Raw genomic sequence first — 18,713 nt, 5'->3', positions numbered from 1 at the left:
CCCGGCAACATTTTTTGAACAGTAAAAGAGAGGCACTCCAAAGAAAATAATCAGGGTTTTTTGTTTGTTTGGGGCTGTGGGTTAAACCAAGTAAGGTCCTCAAACACACTTAGCAAATGCTGGGCCACTGAGCTTGTCTCTAGGCTCCTTTGTTTACTGTGTTTGTGACAGCATCTTACTAAGTTGCCCACAATAGCCTTGACCTCATTATCTAACCTAAGCAGGCCCTGAACCCTCCCTCCTCCTGCTTCAGCCTCCTAAGTAACTTGTATGCAGGCCTGTACCAACAAGCCAGCCAAAATTTCCTTGATTTATATGAGGGCTTATCTGTGTGCAGGTGTCTTCTGCTGTGAACACTCATTGAAAAATAGGAACTATTTTTCCCAAACACATTTCAAATGTGACAGGAAGACACGTTCTCATCAGGATGCTCAAGTTGGCAGTTTCTGTGAGAAGTCAGGAGGTTCCTGAAGAGCTTCTTTGTCAACTTGACTGAATTGTAATCTCATGTAAACACACCTCTGAGTGTGCTCATGAGAATTTGTCGGGAAAGGTCTGCGGATGAAGAAGGGCCCTAAATGACTGCAGTACCACCCCATGGGCTGCTGTCCTGGACAGAAACCAGAGGAGAAACAGGCTAAGTGCCAGATGTTTTCTCTCTCCGCTTCCTGACTACAGATGCAATGTGGCCAGCTGTGCCACACCCCTGTGCTGTGCCTTCTCCACCGTGAATAACTGGATCCTGACACTTTAAGCAAATTAAAGCCTTCTTTTGTCAGGGATTTGGTCTTCGCAACAAGAAAAGTAGCTAACCCAGTCCCCAGTTTCGTGGAAGTCAAGCAGAGCTGCTGGAGAAGAGACCCAGCAGAACACACTGCAGAAACCTGTGGACCCAGAGCGAGGGGCTGACTCTGGAGGGAGCCGTGCCTTTGTCCCAGATGAGAAAGCAGGTGTGATAAATCATATACTGATCGCTGAAATTACCCTAGATTTCCACATGACTTACAGCTAAACCACAGCATTCAAAAGCACTGGAGCTTGGCCTGCATGAAAGAATAGCTCTAAGCCACTCTCGAATAATGTAGGTCTCGTAAGCCTCTCTCTCGTGACAGGATAACAGATGCTAGGAAGCTTGCCTAACCTATTTAGGAAAATGAGTTTTGAGGCCTTTTTCAACCGTAGGGAAATTGTTAAAGCTAATTACCCATGACTCTAGTATTAAGTAAACTAGACACCCCCAATTTACTGGAATGCCAGAATCCTAGCTGATACTTAATATAATTAGATTGCAGTTTAGATTATTTTTAGGTCCACAAATTAGTCTCTTAAATTATTTTATATGGATTTTATATTTCTAAAAATAACCCTCTTTCTAAAAAATTATTTGTCTGTCTGTTTATTTCTTCATTTGAGGAAGCCCAAGGTTAACATGAGGTGTCTTCTTTCTGCTTTATTGCTCTCGAGGCAGGGTCTCTCACTGGACCAGAACTCAGTATTTCAATGAGGCTGGCTTCTCCGCTCCACCAGCTGGTATTAGGTTAGCAGGTTCAAATCCCTACGGCGGTCTTTTATGAGTACTAGGGATGTGAACTCTGGTCCTTATACTTGTTCAGCAGGCACTTTGTGCACGGAACCTTCTCTCCAAACCCTTTATTAACTCTTTTAGTCAGCGTACAAAGTAGGAGCTGTCACCATAGCACATTTTCCTGCATAAGCCTCGTCACACTGCATTCTACATAGTATCATTATACTTCATTTTTACTCCCCCTCAGGCTGTCCTCGTCCACTCCCCTCTCTTCAAAAAAACCAAATTCCATGAGAAAACTATTAGAAACCTCTAACGGTCGTGGTGTCCTCATTCGAGAAATGAAGGGAAACCCTAGCAGAAATTGAATTGCCTTATTATTGAATTGAAACTTTAATAAAGCTTCTAACCAAGATTCATTTACCTCCAAATCGTGCACTTATTTGGAGTATTTAAAAATTATGCACTTTATATTATTTCCTGTGGCACAGAACAAAGGGAAGGTCTGTTGTGTGCCTTCAAAGTCATGCTTCCTGTGAAGGCACAAGGCGGGGCTCAAATGAAAGTGGTATAGAGCTCAGATTCTAGGAGCAACCTGACCATATTTCAGGTGTAGGATCGGGTTGCTAAGCAGTGATCTTTTCCTTTCAAAACAGGAAATCACATTCAAGGGCAAAGAAGAAAAGATCTTTATAACACATATCCAAGTGTACCCTCTAGGCCATTCTGCTTGACAATGCTAACCTGATTTCTGCGGGGTTTTGGCCAGCGCTCCCTCCACCCCTGTCCCATGCTCATGCTCCTTAGAACAGGCTCCAGAAACCTGGATCTCCTTTGTTGAATTCTTTTTTAAAAAGTGTGTATCTGTGCATCCACATGTGTGTGCGTGTGTGTGCTGGGTGGGCTAGACTGGCTGGCCAGCAAGACAAGAAAGATATGCTTGTCTCCATTTCCTCAGCAATGGAATATAAGCATATGATACCACATTCAACTCTTTGGGAAAAAAATTTAGCTATGTATCTATGTATCTGTGTGTGTGTATGTATGTATGTATCTACCTATCTATCTATGTTGAGGGTGAGTGCCACAGGTGTGCGTGGGGTATACGGAGGAGGTTAATAAAATATATGTGACGTGAAATTGAGAGGGAATATCTTGGGCGGGGGGGAAGCCAATTAACTAGAGGAAGCATGGGGTGAGACAGCAAGGGAGGAGAAAAATTAGATTAAAGTATAATGACACATATGTAAGGCATTGCCATGATGAAACTCATCACTTTGTGTGTTGACTTTAACAATTAATTAAGCTAGAAAATTCAAGCACTAGATGAGGAACAGGTTATCAGTGGAGAGGGTGCAGGGCAAGGGAGCTTGCTGAAAACCTGCCAAACACAGCCATAGTTTGTGGTCAAGCCAGGCTTTGGCCTCTCCCCCATTCCCACAGTCACTTAGAAAAGGACTGACATGTTAATGGTATCACACCAAGGGACAGGAGAGTCTGATGCCAGAGAGGGGAGAGAGCAGTGCCTTGGCTGAAACCTGGACTTACCCACTGGGGGCCCTGGGGGGAAGCTCTCCTCTGTTCTCACTATCAGAGTCATATCAGGAAGGCCACCTGGGCAGGGGTTCCATAGGCTGCCTCTGCACAAAGACGAAGCAGCCAGGTGCCCTCCCTGCCTCCTCTGGAGCTGGGATGATCTGATTGTCCCTGTGCCCTTATCTCTGCATTGTCCACAGGTACAAGGTCAGTGTTCTGATATACAAGCATGATGGCTTTGCACTCACCCCATGGGACTGAGCCACAAAAGGCTAGGGTCTGTCCACTTTCTGATCCTTACCATGTTTGAATTTGAGGCTGTGGATTACAAAAGATAACCTTGGGGGTGACTTTCTAGCCTGACAAGAATCTCTTAGTGTTTGTCTGGCCACAGAACATTACTGGGGTTTCAATAAAATCTACTGTAAGCCTTTCCTAGTTGGAGCTTGAGCTAACTCACATTCTCCTTCCTCCCCCTCCCCCTCTCTTCCTCTTCTTTTTCTTCATCTTTCTCCTCCTCCTCCTCCCCCTCTTCTTTTTCTTTTTCTTTTTCTTCTTCTTCTTCTTCTTCTTCTTCTTCTTCTTCTTCTTCTTCTTCTTCTTCTTCTTCTTCTTCTTCTTCTTCTTCTCCTTCTCCTTCTCCTCCTCCTCCTCCTCCTCCTCCTCCTCCTCCTCCTCCTCCTTCTCCTCCTTCTCCTTCTTCTTCTTCTTCGCAGGGTTTCTCTATGTAGCCCTGGGTGTCCTGGAACTCACTAGCCCTGAACTCATAGAGAACTGCCTGCCTCTGCCTCTTAAGGGCTGGGATTAAAGGTGTGCACCACCACCACCTGCTTCCCTATCTTCTTGATGGTAATACTGGTTCAGAGATGGGACTATGACCCCCACTGCCTGCCTGCATCACGGTTCTGGAGAGGCTCTCTGCCCACCACCGTCTTGAACAGTATGATGGTGTGCTGGTGATGCTGAGGTCCTCTTTCTTTCCTCAGCAGAAAATCCTGCCCAAGAGCAAGACAGCAGAGTCACGAGGCCCAGGGCTGAGCCAGGAGCTCCTGTAAATGTGTGGCTCCAAAAGCCCCTTGAAACCCCTGAACTAATAAGTCTTTTCCTTCAATATCTTCTCCTCTCCCTCCTCCTTCTCCTCCCCTCCCCTTTGTTTTTCCTTTTGGTTTTTAGAAAAAGTCTCACTCTATAGCTCAGGCTGGCCTAGAACTCATTACGTAGCCCAGGCTGACCTCAAACTCCTAGCAGTCTCTTGTCTCAGCCTTCCAAATGCTAGGATTACAGGTATAAGTCACCTCACCCAACTCCTCCCCTTCTCCTTCTTAAACAAATTTGAGTCCCTTACATTATTTGAACATAGAACCTGGCAGCTTTGTGGAGAGCTTGTTGATTACACCATATGAAGTTCAAATGTATAATCTGGTATAAAACGATTGATCCATCTTAATTAGAAAGTTCATTTCTAAGGATAACTGTGTAGCTAGTCTCAACCTAAGTTACTGGTCCATTTCTGTTTTACTATCTTCAGTAAGGGAAACTGCACTTTGAGTAGCGCTTTGTTCCTGATACTCAATTAGTCACAAGTAGACGTCCTTATGTTAACTGTTCTTACCTTTAGGGAGGCCGGTGTCTTGAATGGGATACTTGTCTGACTGCAGAAACGGACAAAAGCAGAGAGTTATTTTTAAATGTCAGTTTTGAGATCAAAGTGAACAGAGAGCTTTGTGTTGGGTTTCAGAGGCAGGCTGGGGTAAAGCTAGCTCATCGGCTTGCCTCACATGCATAAGGCCCCAGGAGCTGTCCCCAGGATTGCAGCATGAAGCAAAATTAAACCTTCCAGGGCTTTAGCCTCAGACTTATCAGCAGGCCTGACTCACTGTTTTTCTTCTGAGCTGATGTCAGAGTCTACAGGTTAATGTTGGAACATGAAACAGAATAATCCCCCTCTTAACTTCCTTGGCTCTAACCACTAAACCACACTTCCTCTCTTCTCTGCTGTGCTATTCTTCCTCCCAACTTCCTGCAGCGTTATGCTCAGAGTTTGTCTTGGTACATTCTTAGAGTGTATGCTTCTTCTTGCACTTCTGTGATGGTCATGTCACACACACGTGTTTGGGCAATAATTACTACTGTAGACTCCCTGTCCTGGGTTTGAATCCTGGGACAGGATTTCATGTTAGATATTTTCAGTGTTTAAAGGAAGTTAACTAAAAATAGACAGTATTAAAAGTTAACACCAAAGACCTAGGAACATCTAGGAAGATCACTTGGTTTGCGTGAAGCAAGAAAGGGACCTAACACGATTTTGCTGCTGTTTCAGAGCAGGTATCATATAGCCCAGGCTGGCTTCAAGCTTGCTATCTAGCTGAAGATGACTGTGGACTACTGATCGCCTGCCTCCACCTACAGAGTGCTAGGATTGCACGTATGCAGCATCTTACTGAGTTTAGGTCATGCCGGGATTAAGCCCAGGGTTCCACACATGCTGGGTGGGCACTCTGCTCATGGAATCGCATCCCCAACAGAAGACCTAACACTGCTCTTTGGCCTGGAAATGCTGACGCCACAGTGGATGCCATATATAAGATGTATCTTTGGAAAACCTCACTTTGGAGTTTCTGATCTCCCTTGGAAATCCTTGGTGAGCACCGTGTGACCTAGCAAGGCATAAAGAGTCAGGACTTGCCACCTACCATGGCAAAGGATAAAGTGCTGGGGTCCGTGTCTTCCACTGGCTCCTTTGCCATGTGATCTGGGAAGATACAAAGGGACAGGATGGTCGCTGAGACAAAAACACAAATGAGGCCTTCCCTGTCATTTTCCCATCAGCATGAGCTGCCTTTTCTGAGCAATATAAATGGACTCTCAGTCATGTGCATGGTCAAGAGAGACCTGCTCATGTTACTTCAAGGAAGAGAGCAAGGAGAAGAAACAGAAAAAAACAAAACCACAATGCCCAGGACTTCTAAACAAACAAACACAAGTTACTTATAAACATGTTCAAATACTGGGACTTAGAACCAATGACAAATTATACAAATATCATACCAATCCCTGCAAGTCTGTGCATATGTGTTTAGGCCAAAGGACAACCTGAGGTGTAGTTTGTAGCAATCATCTGCCTTCTTATTTTATAAGCTGGGTTTTCTCAGGAGCCTGGAACTCACCGATTAGGCCCCTCCCTAGTGCTTGGGTTGCAAGTAGGCACTACCACAGTTGGCTTTTGTACATTGGTTCTAGGGTTCAAAGTTAGGGCCTCAAAGCATTTACTGACCAAATGTCTCCCCAAAATGTCTCCCCAGGTACCAACGCCTCTACTTGTTTAATTGGATGTAACTTTATTTAAGGATTTTATTCTGAATTTTGAATTTACTAGTCTCTGTGACTTGCTTTTTGATTTGTTGTTGTTGTTGGGGTTTTTTGTATTTAAAGAAAAAAGTCCTTTTAGGAGGCTGGAGTGATGGCTCAGTAGCTGAGGAACACTTGAGCCTCTTGCAGTTTGGTTCCCAGCACCCAATTGGAAGCTCAAAACCATGTATAGCTCCAGTTCAAGGGGATCTAATACCCTCTTCTGGCTTCTGCAGGTACCAGGCATAGACACACACACACACACACACACACGCCTTAAAAACACACATACACATAAACAAATCTAATTAAAAAATATTTTTAAACATTAAGCTTTCTTAGACTGGAGAGGCGGCTCAGCAGATAAATCATTTGCCATGGAAGCACGAGGATGGAAGTTTAAGTCCCTCAGAACTCTCATAAAAACCACTCAGTATAGCTGCTGTCACCCCAATCAGTAGAGGCTTGACGTCCCATCCCTGAAAGGGCAGAGACAGAGGATCCTCAGAGCAAGCTGGCTAACCAGACTAACTCAGCGAATGAAGGGAAGGCCCTTCCTCAGTGACTAACATGGAAGAACAATAGAGGGCAGTTCTCAGCATTAACCATAGGCCCCTACCTGCACATGGGGGAAAACGGCCTGTTTCTGAGACAGACTGAAATGGTCTTGAACGGCTTTTCTCAACTTTCCCAATGCTGCGACCCTTCAATACAGTCCCTCGTTGTCGTGGTGACCCCCAACTGTAAAATTTGTAATTTTGCTACTGTTATGAGTCGTAAGTAAATGTCTGTGTTTTCTAATGGTCTCGGGCAGCCCCTGTGAAAGGATTATTGACACCCCCAAATGGGTAGTGACCCACGAGTTGAGAACTGCTTGTCTAGAAGCATGCATTAGCATCTGCACAAGGGTTCTCCTATAATTAAACTTCTGGGATTGGTGGCATGTGGCTGATGCCAGCATTTGGGATCTGAGTTAGGAGGATGTGAGTTTGAGGCTAGTCTCAAAAGTAAATAAATAAATAAAGGTATGAGGAAAGAAGGACACAAGAGGAGGGAGTGACTCTGACAGCTGGGGAAAGGAACAATGTCACCCACAGCTGCCAGCAGCCACCATGAGAAGCAAGCAGGGCAATAGTGCACAGCCCTGTGTCTGAGGCCTGGAGCCTCATCTACACTCCTGTTGACTTTGGGTAAGCCTTGTGGTGTGCCTTGGGGGAGACTCTAACTAACCTTAGATGAAGCCTACAGCGTGATGTTGGCATTGGATGGGCTTTAAGCTGCCTACGCCTTAGACTCTTCCTCTGGGACATAAAATTCAATTCAGGTCCTCCACTTCCTTGATGCCACAAGACCGGTCCAGACATTGGAGGTCACACGGGGCAGCTGACCTCCTGCTCCTCAGAACCTCACTTGAGGACAGAGATAGGAGAAGGCTGGTCTGGGAGACTTGAGGCCTATTGCGGGTTTGCTCTCTGAAGCTCAAGAAGTTCCCAGAAAACTCAGGAGAGGTGCACTGTGAACTGGTACAAGAGGTATGTTCAGGGGCTGGTGAGATGGCTCAGCGGGTAAGGGCACTGACTGCTCTTCTGAAGGTCCAGAGTTCAAATCCCAGCAACCACATGGTGGCTCAAAAAATCACCCATAATGAGATCTGACACCCTCTCCTGGTGTGTCTGAAGTGAGCTACAGTGAATCTATGTGTAGCCGGGCATGGTGGCACATGCCTTTAATCCCAGCACTTGGAAGGCAGAGGCAGGCGGGTTTCTGAGTTCGAGGCCAGCCTGTTATGTATAATAATAAATAAATCTTTTTTTAAAAAAGAGGTATGTTCAGGTCTTTGTTGTTATTTTTGGTTTGGTTTGGTTTGGGGTCCAAGCTGGCCTTGAACTTTTGATGTAGGGGAGAATGACCTTGAACTTCGATCCTCCTGTTTCTACCTCCTCAGTGCTGGGATGACATTAGTTTGTTATTTCTCCTGGTTTGGGGGTTGCTGGGGATGAAACCAGGGTCTTTGAGCCCAGCACTCACTCTCCCGGCTGAGCCACACCCTCAGCCTCTATGGCTTGTCTCATTTTCATTCTAAATGCTCTGACTGCCTTGGCCTTCGCTGTACATTAGTCAGCTCGAGTTCTTTTTCCTATGTCTGTCAAACATGTTCACAGACCTGGGTCCATGGTGGTGCCCCACATGCTACCTCTGATCTAGTGCCTTCTCCCCCCACTCCCACCCCAACACCCCACCCCGCCCGCCGCAGCTGTTTTAGGTCAGGCTCTGCTGCTTTTGTTCTCACAGGCCCAGAGCTGTGTGTGCCAAGGAGGTTGTGTGGGGGAGGGCTGTTCCTGGTTACTTGAGACGGATCTAGAAGTAGAAAGTCTTCTGAAAAGCCTTACCTGGAGGCCTTGAAGTTGAATGTTTACAATATGATTAAGTATAAAATCAAATCGTTTATCTAAAGCTTGAAAATGTTTGTTTTTACAAGCCCGGGGTATCAGCAGGTTGAACCCACAGGCAACACTCCAGTGCCAGATGGGATGTGGGGCACCAAGGGGCCTGAAACAGAAAGGGGGGATATGTGAGCCCCAAAGAGGGCATAGCTAGTTTCTTTTCTGGGGTGATAGGGACATTCCGCTGCCCCAGCTGTCACCCACTGTCTGGCCAAGTTTCCTTCCCAGAGTTGCCTCAACCACTCCAAACAAGCTGAGATCACCCATCAGCCTGCGGCAGCTGCCCGATACACTAGCTGATGTTCTTCCCTCACAAGTTCCTTCTAGAGAGTTCTACCTGACAAACCCATGCGTGTATGTGTGTGTGTGTGTGTGTGTGTGTGTGTGTGTGTGGTACCTGGAAGGGTACCCGTAGACCCTCAACACCCTGATTCAGTCCACACCACATTCAGAATCTCTGGACCACTTGTCCATTACCTGTTATATTAGGAGTTAAAGAGAGCCAGCCAAAAATGGAGGCAGGAGGCTCATGAGTTCAAAGCCAACTTGGGCCACATAGCGAGCTACAGACCACCCTGAGCTATATATAACAGATTCTATCTCAACAAAGAGTGACAATGAAAGAATAGTCCCTGGCAGTGACTATGGGACCCCCAGAGGGAAAGGCACCTTCAAGCTAAAAGTGCCCAGCCCTGCAACCTGAAGAAATAGCTGGAAATTCTCCTTCCCTCACGTCTGCTCTGCACCACACTAATGTGTACAGTCTCTGTGATGTCTTGACATATATGTATCGTTTTCTCCCCTTAGATCCTGGTTGAGAGTCCCTTCCCCAAGGCAGGCCACCCAAAGCCAACGTCTTCCACCTCTGTCTGGGAGCTGCACAAAAACTCTCTGACCTTGTGTTTGAGAAAGTCCCTTACTGGGGGAGGGGTTAGGAAAGGGCCAGGACGATGTGAGCTGAGGCCTTCCTGCGGAAACCTCAGGTTATCAGCTTTAGAGTAGCCTCTTTGTCAGCTCATGTTTTCAACATACAGGGGTTTTTTGTTTTTGGTTTTGGTTTTGGTTTTGGTTTTGGTTTTGGTTTTGGTTTTGGTTTTTTTTGGCTTCATTCAAGCTCCTACAATGAAATTTCCCCATAAACTCAAAAAGAAGCATTTGGGGTGGATGGAATGGCTCAGTTGGCTCAGCCCTGGCTGTCCTGGAACTCACTTTGTAGACCAGGCTGGCCTCAAAATCCACCTGCCTCTGCCTCCCGAGTGCTGGGATTCAAGGTGTGTGCCACCACGCCCTCTTTATCCATCTCATATCAAGGGTTGAAGGGATGGATAGTTCTGTATAGAGCAATAAGTCCCATCCTCAGTGCCACAAAAACAAACAGAAAAAATAGTAAAGGTGAGTACTAAGCTGACTGGTCAAGCATCATGCAATTGTCAGAGGCCCAAGCTCACCAGTATGGGGCAGGGGATCTTAGGGGAGGTGGCAGTCTTAGGGACAAGCCCTCAATCTATGCAATCTTCTAATGTCTCCATGTAGTATCAGAATTAAACTGGATGAGAGGAACCCCTGCTTTCTCTCTTTCTCTGATTTATTTATTTTTATTTATATGAGTACATTGTAGCTGTCTTCAGACACACCAGAAGGGGGCATCAGAAGGCATTACAGATGGTTGTGAGCCACCATGTGGTTGCTGGGAATTGAATTCGGGACCTCTGGAAGAACAGTCAGTGCTTGCTTGCTTGCTTTCTTTCTTTCTTTCTTTCTTTCTTTCTTTCTTTCTTTCTTTCTTTCTTTCTTTCTTTCTTTCTTTCTTTTTTTCTGAGACAAGTTTTCTCTGTGTAGCCCTGGCTGTCCTGGAACTCACTTTGTAGACCAGACTGGCCTCTAACTCAGAAATCTACCTGCCTCTGCCTCCCAAGTGCCACCGCCCTGCCAGTCAGTGCTCTTAACCTCTGAGCCATCTCTCCTGCCCTGACACCATACCTTTCATGGTCACATAAGTGGCTTGTGAGACAGAACCTCAGCTAAGCCTGAGAAAGGTATGAGAACCCTCTTCTGCAGTGTGTGTGCTCTCCCCAGTGTGCACTCTCCCCAGTGTGAACTCTCCACAGTGTGCACTCTCCCCAGTGTGCACTCTCCCCAGTATGAGCTCTCCACAGTGTGAGCTCTCCCCAGTGTGCACTCTCGCCAGTATGAGCTCTCCACAGTGTGCACTCTCCACAGTGTGAGGTCTCCCCAGTGTGCACTCTCCCCAGTGTGAACTCTCCCCAGTGTGCACTCTCCCCAGTGTGCATTCTCCCCAGTATGAGCTCTCCCCAGTGTGAGCTCTCCCCAGTGTGAGCTCTCCCCAGTGTGAGCTCTCCACAGTGTGCACTCTCCCCAGTGTGCACTCTCCCCAGTGTGAGTTCTCCACAGTGTGCACTCTCCCCAGTGTGCACTCTCCCCAGTGTGCACTCTCCCCAGTGTGCACTCTCCACAGTGTGCACTCTCCCCAGTGTGCACTCTCCCCATTGTGAGCTCTCCACAGTGTGCACTCTCCACAGTGTGCACTCTCCCCAGTGTGCACTCTCCCCAGTGTGAGCTCTCCCCAGTGTGCACTCTCCACAGTGTGCACTCTCCCCAGTGTGCACTCTCCCCAGTGTGCACTCTCCCCAGTGTGAGCTCTCCCCAGTGTGAGCTCTCCCCATTGTGAGCTCTCCCCAGTGTGAGCTCTCCACAGTGTGCACTCTCCCCAGTGTGCACTCTCCCCAGTGTGCACTCTCCACAGTGTGCACTCTCCCCAGTGTGCACTCTCCCCAGTATGAGCTCTCCACAGTGTGCACTCTCCACAGTGTGAGCTCTCCCCAGTGTGAGCTCTCCCCAGTGTGAGCTCTCCCCAGTGTGCACTCTCCCCAGTGTGAGCTCTCCCCAGTGTGCACTCTCCACAGTGTGCACTCTCCCCAGTGTGCACTCTCCCCAGTGTGCACTCTCCCCAGTGTGAGCTCTCCCCAGTGTGAGCTCTCCCCAGTGTGAGCTCTCCCCAGTGTGAGCTCTCCCCAGTGTGCACTCTCCACAGTGTGCACTCTCCCCAGTGTGCACTCTCCCCAGTGTGCACTCTCCCCAGTGTGAGCTCTCCCCAGTGTGAGCTCTCCCCATTGTGAGCTCTCCCCAGTGTGAGCTCTCCCCATATGCGGAAGAGGCAGGCTTTGAATCTAAGACCTCTAGGTTGTCTGATTTGTTTGTTTGTTTGTTTGTTTGTTTGTTTTTGCACCAGAACATTTTAGAAGGGGCTTAGACCTAGTTTACCAGACAGACTCAGCTGGAGTCATCATGCCCAGACTTGTCTTATTAATTTTCAATAAAGCTTTTCATTTTTAATATGTATTTATTATTTATTGTGTGAGCATTCACATACCATCATACACATGTGGAGAGTGGAGGTCAACTTTATGGAGCTGGTTCCCTCCTTCCATCTTTACCTGGGTTTAGGGGATCAAACTCAGGTCACCAGGCTTGCGCAGCAAGTGCCTTTACCTGTGAGTGAGCTATCTCACTGGCCCCATATTGGCAAATGATCTACTCTTAGGACTCCAGTTCCACTAGATTGCCTTGGTAAAAACTCTGTGCTCAAAAACGGTTGTGTTCTGAGGTACCAGTGTTGAAGTCAGTATCTCATCTCCTGACATGATGGGGTTAGGACTTTGACATGCCTTTTCAAGGGTCACAGTTCAGTTCACATCCTACTCCCCATTCCAATCCTGCCTCCCTCCCCCTCTCCCCAAGGACTTAATCATTGTAACATCAGCTCTTATCTACTCATCCTCAACTTGGGGCTCTGACCTCACATCCAGAGTCATCCTGAGAATGGGGGGGGGTACTTAGCACCCCAAAGCCTCTTTATGAGGAACCCAGCTGCAGTGTCCAAAACAAGAACAAAGTGACATCTCCCTTTACCTACCACATTCTGGTCTCAGGAACTTTAAATATCCCCCAAAGATGTCTGTTTGGAGAAAATAAGCAGGAATCATGTTCAGTTCCCAGTTCCCCAGGCAAGAGTGGGGCCCTTTGTGCCGAACTGAGGGCAACTCTTTGAACTTGGGATTTTAAGAGCAAGTTTATTTTTTTTCTTCTTTTCTATCTTTCTTTTTATTCCCCCTTAAGCTTTCGCTCACCCACAGCTGTTGTCATCCCTGCTTGTAAAGATTCCGGATCACAGACACGCTCAAAGCCGCAGAAGGTGCTGACAGCTCCCTTCTCTTCTGTCTGACTGAACCAGCCAGGGAAGGGGCCTGTGTCAAGCCAGTGTGTTCCTAGGGGGTCCTTGGAGAATGGCCTTCCCTACTGACCCAGTGACAAGAATCCAACCAATCAGGGAAGAGATGAAAGGCTGTGGCAGGGAAATTCAGAAGTGGGAGAGTTATGAAAAGTTAGGAAGCATTGTAAATAAAAGAAGCAGGCCTAGGAGTGCTGGCTTGTCATTCTGAATTCAAGATCGGTGTGCCACTTAAAGAGACCCTGCCTCACAAAAAGTAAACTGAGGGCTGGGGATGTAGCTCAGAGATAAACTACTTGCCCAGCATGTGCAAGGCCACAACATCCATTTCTAGTACACACACACACACACACACACACACACACACACCAGGACTGGAACAAAAGGAAAATAAGATGAAGGACACATTAGGAAACTCCACAGAGTGAGAGACAGGAAAATCTCAGATGCCCACTCACTACACACTTGCTTCTTGTGGTGGGGCTGGAGAAAGTAGCAGGCAGAACCAGCTTTGTACACACAGCTGATTATGGAAGTGGTTCACCCTGGATTCGACCAGAACCCGTGCATACATATAGGAGGCTGAAGAAGGGCTGAGGACAGGTGAGACACCTCCTGGCTGATGGCCAGGACCAGGACTAGAGTTCCACAGAATATGCACAGGGACAGTGGGACCTTGAACAAAGGGAAATCTACATGACTGTACTCTGCTACCATGATGCTTATGTAAGAAGGTGTCCTCAGCTGGACATTCTGCCTTGATAGCCACATAACATGAACGGCCAGATTTTAGTCCATTTGACAGACAATGGTCGATGAGTGATGGCGGTTGAGGTTGACAGCTACGCCTCACCATCACTGCCATCGTCTTTCCCTGGGACCTCAAGCACCTTGTGAAGCTCTTCAAAATGGAGGTTGATTTGTTTGTTTGTTTGTGTTAAATTTACTTCATGGGGACTGGAGAGATGGCTCTGTGGTTAAGAGCACCCTCTCCTCTTCCAAAGGACTTGGGTTCAGTTCTCAGCACTCACACGGCAGCCCACAATCATCTGTAACTCCAGTTCCAGAGGATTCATTGCTGTCCTCTGCTTCTGAGCATACCAAGCACACAAGTAGTATGCATAAATAGGAGCAAAACACCCGTGCACATACACATAAAATAATTTAAAAAGTTAACGTCACGCCCTGGGAAGATGGTTCAGTGGTTCAGTCTTTTGCAGAGAACCCAGCTTCAGTTCCCAGCATCCACACAGGGGCTCACAATTATCCATAACTCCAGCTCCAAGGGAACTGACAATTTCTTATGATCTCCACAGGTACATATGTTCATACAGGGAAAACATTCATACACATAAAGTAAAATAAATAAATCTTTTAAAAGCTTAGTTAACTTCACAATACAACATAATAACATTTCTCTTTCTTTCTGTGTCTGTATATGTCTGTGTCTGTGTTAGAGAGAGAGACAGAGAGAGAGAGACAGAAACAGATGAAGAATTGTACCTAGGGCCACATGCACACCAAGCAAGTGCACTCTACCACTGAGCTATACATCTCAACTATGTAAGTGAAGAAACAGGGTTGGTTGGTTGGTTTGTTTTTTCCCTTTGCAAGATAAACTCAGTTGACACGTTTTACTTGATGAATACGTTCCTCAGGGACAAATATAGAAAGACAACACCCCGCCCCACGGTTTGAAGCAATTGCCATAAATTCTGTTTCATCATCCATCCATTCGTAGCTCCACTCAGGGGAGTGAAATGTGTTTACACAGGGCATTGTGTGTACTCAGTAGTGTGGTGGGAGTCAGGGAAGAGATATAGGCAAGACAGACATGGGTTCTAGATAGAGCTCACTTTCCAATGGAGATAGTAACAGTGGCCAAGCAGAATCTTGTAATAGTGAAAGGAAGGTTTCAGAAGAGTTGAGAGTGATCTTGGGCTGAGTCCAGGTCATCTCTGAGAAGCAGGGGGTAGTGGGCAGCCAAGGATGCAGAGAGCTTTCCAGGAAGTGGAAACAATCTTCCCAGGATCAGAGGCCAGGAAGCACATGGAGCCTTTCAAAGGAAAGACAGAAGGCAGTGTGACTGTCACACCTAAGCAAGTGACAAAAGGTATTGATGGGATGAGTAAGGATGTGCTAGGATGGGTGGTCTGAGAACTCGTCCAGAACTGAGTCTAAGTAGGATGGACGAATATGACCATTGACAGGAAGCATGCATCAATGTATAAATGTAGATATAGGTGTAGAGCATGGTTTGAGGTAGAGAGGTGAAATCTTCAATTGGCCTTTGAACTCCTTAGCACTGGCTGTGTTTGCACTTGAGAAATGGAAGAGCCAGGTAGAAGGAAGTACACATGTGTCAAGATCTGTGTAACATGGAGAAACCTTTTTGATTGATAGATTCCCAGAATGGGATGGAATATTCTTAGCATCTCCCAGGCCTGAATTATGTTCTTCACCATTCTCTGCCAAAGGGATCCCCTAAAGGAAGCCTCCTACCTCTTTGTGGGGAGCCCCATTCCATCTTACCCTGAAGAGTTCACCTAGATAGAGGTTTGGGTTGTACTTAGTGAAGTGAGAGATAGATTGCCTACAGGACACCCTCTGTGGACATCAGTTCACACATAGAGATTTGATTTGATGCTCCCTTTACTACAGGTTGTGAGCATTTGTTCTAGATGGGCCAAGCTAATTAAGATCGTAGCTGCAATTCTAGTCCTATAATGCTGTAACTGTCTCCTAAGTTCATATATCTACCAGCACATACACATGGCTTTGTGTGTGTGTGCTTATGTGTATATGATCACATAGGTACAGTGCACACATGTGCAGGTGCTCATGCACATGTGTGTACAGACGGGAAGTCAACTTTGGGTGTCTTTCTCAATTACTGTGTGTGTGTCCAATGTATGTGTACATGTATGCCGACATTTGCATGTGTTTGTATGGAGGACAGAGGACTATGCCAAGTGTCATGCTTTATCATTCTCTACTTCTTGAGACAGGGCCTCTCACTGAACCTGGAACTAAGCTGGTGGCCAGCAAGCCCCAGAGACCTCTCCACCCCACCCGCCACAGCCCTAGCATTGAAGGCATGGGTGCCATGGCTACATTTTTATGTAGGTACTGAGACCTTAAACTCCGATGAGAACCTAGGTTCTCATGCTTGAACAGCAAGCTTTCTCTGCCTGCTCAAAGAGCCATTTCCCTAACCTCTGTCCACATTTATTTTTTTATTTTTTTTATTTTTTGGAGACAGGCTCTCACTGAACCTGCAACACATCAAGTTGCTTTGGCTGGCTGGCCAGTGAGCTCCAGGGATTAACTCAAACAGTCCTCTGAGCACTGGGGCTCCAGATGAGTACCACTCTGCCTGGGTGCTGGAGATCAGAATGCAAAACCTCATGCTTGCTTGGCAGGCACTTCACTAACTGAGCCACCTCTTCAGCAACCCCCCTCTCCCGGAGGCTTTTTATGCTGGTGTTACTGCTGAACTGGTTGGTTTCCACGCCTGGCCCTGCCCCCATTTTCTCTGATGCAGTCCGGCTGAGAGGCAAATGTTACCTGTATCCTTATCCAATGAACTCCTCTTCTCCATCTCTTGAATCCAGTATTATTTACTAAGTCTGGGACCATCATGACTAAAATCAGTCCCAAACACCCCTTGACATCTTATTCATATAGTCCTCAGCACAAGGAGGACAGTGTTATACATAGCAGCAGGTGCCCGATGAGAGAATTGTCCCCTTAAGTCCCCTTCTGTTCTTGCAAACAATGTGAGGGTTGGCCAGTTCACCTGATAACCTGTGGGGCGTGCTACGTTTGAATAATTTAGTTCTTTTTTTGATGTCACTAGTAAACAGTCCCCTTCCCAAACCAGCACTTCCAAGATGCCAAATCAGAATGGCCACTGGGCTTAAGCTTCTGGCCACTGCCAGACATGGTATCTTCTCTGTCAGGTCAAGCCGGTAATCAGAGCTGAGCCCTTGAACTCCGTCCCTACTCCAGCTCAAGAAATGAAATACGAAACACAAGCAATCACATCGATCCCAGCAGTCTGGTCTGGTTCTGTGTGGCTCTTACCAGAGTGTCCAACCTCACCAAAACCAGAGAAAGACCTATCGTACTCAAAGGGACATATCATCCTTTCATCCACAAACACCGATGGAGTTTGTAGCTAGATTACAGGAGGACAGAAGAGATTCCTGGACGTTGACGTTTAAAGGGATTTTCCTTAAATGCAGGGAGAAGCGATAGAAAATTCTAGATTCTGACCTCAGATATCAAAGCACATTTTTAATGTACTACGGGGACTAGAGACCTCCACAGGTGGGGATTGCGCATGTGGGCTCAGCCTCGTGGCTCTGTGGACAGTATAATAGTTGAATAGTGGCTCAGAGAGGTTAAGACTTGCACAGAAGCAAAAACACATCTCAGCAAAGTGAAGCTAGGAGGGAGAAGAGGAACAAGAAAATGTGTGAGTGGAAAGCAAGGGAGAGCCTGGAAGGAAAGGGGTGAAGAATCCTCCCTCCTATGTTCTTTTCTATCAAAGGTTGGCTGACTTGTTTCAACCAGGCACCCGCGTGGCCCAGAACAAAAGCGCTCGGCCCGGCCTCCGCGTGGGGAGAGGGACCACGCACACCTTGCAGTGTGCAGGAAGCGAGCGATCAGCTGCTGCTCACAGAGGGGCAAGCACAGGGGTAGGATTGGGAGAGGTAAGACGCATGCCGCAGCTGTTCCCATCCAGCCTGACACACATCTGGCGCCCTGGTGTCCAAAAAAAAAAAAAAAAAAAAAACCGCTCCCAGGGGATGACTGAAGTTCAGTCTCATAAATCCAGCTGGTGGTCACACCCCAAGCGAGGGCGCGGCACCTTGCCACTTTACCTGAGCGCAGAGGGTCATCCGGAGAAGCCATGAAGACCAGGAGAGGACAGATGAGTGTTCGAGCAGGGGTGGACAGTCTCTAGGACCCCTGAGAACAGCAGGATCGCAGGGACCCAACCTCTTGTGGCAATGCGCGACTCTGTCTGCGCTCTGCCCTGCTGCTGCTGCTGCTCCTCCTCCCCTTTCCTCTTCTTGATCTCTGCCACTTCTTCCTCGTGCTCACTTCCTGCAATTAGCAAAGCCCCTTCCCGGCGCGAGTCTCTCCAGAACACTGGAGAGGATTCCGTGGGTTGCGGTTGGGCACGAGAGGACACCGAGGGGCCCCCGGAGCACTTGCCCTGCTGGTACCTAGGGCGTAGAACCCTGGTCTTACCACGGGGGTCCCACGCGATCGCAACTGGGAGAGCCTTTCAGCTAGTCTTCCCCTGGCTGCCACACGCGCGCGCGGGTGGCTTTCCCGGTTCCTAATCTCGTCCTCAGCTGGGACACCAAAGCACTCCCAGCGTGCTCCTTGCACAGGCCCGGGCTGAGACGCCTGCCGGCGATTTGATGTTTGAACAGTTTCCTAATCTTCAGGCAGCCTGAACGGCGGCATGACCGCACACGCTAGCACTTTCTAATTTGATGTTTCTTTGGCATTAGTTACTGCCTGACCTCCTGGGTGAGCAGTACACAAAGGAGCGGGAAGAAAAGTCAGTCTTGAGGTCTCTGGTTCACTCCTC

The 18,713-nt window shown here is 47.4% G+C and overlaps 1 protein-coding gene across 1 annotated transcript in view; it reads right to left on the bottom strand.

Moving 5' to 3' along the window:
* Positions 1-18,477, bottom strand: part of Edaradd (EDAR associated via death domain) — a 49,518-nt gene extending 31,041 nt beyond the window's left edge. The window contains exons 1-3 of the mRNA XM_021180847.2: positions 17,992-18,477; positions 5,755-5,813; positions 4,674-4,713 (exon numbers count right to left, since the gene is read on the bottom strand). Coding sequence (XP_021036506.1) covers positions 4,674-4,713; positions 5,755-5,813; positions 17,992-18,022 — 130 coding nt within the window. The 5' untranslated portion in view covers positions 18,023-18,477. The remainder of the gene's footprint in view (positions 1-4,673; positions 4,714-5,754; positions 5,814-17,991) is intronic.
* Positions 18,478-18,713: the final 236 nt, after the last annotated feature.

The sequence above is a fragment of the Mus caroli genome, unplaced genomic scaffold (genome assembly GCF_978045245.1).
Source record: "Mus caroli unplaced genomic scaffold, Mus_caroli_1 scaffold_15, whole genome shotgun sequence".
NCBI classification, from domain to species: domain Eukaryota; kingdom Metazoa; phylum Chordata; class Mammalia; order Rodentia; family Muridae; genus Mus; species Mus caroli.
Note: the sequence above shows the minus strand (reverse complement) of the source record. Positions and strands in the feature narration are given on the sequence as shown.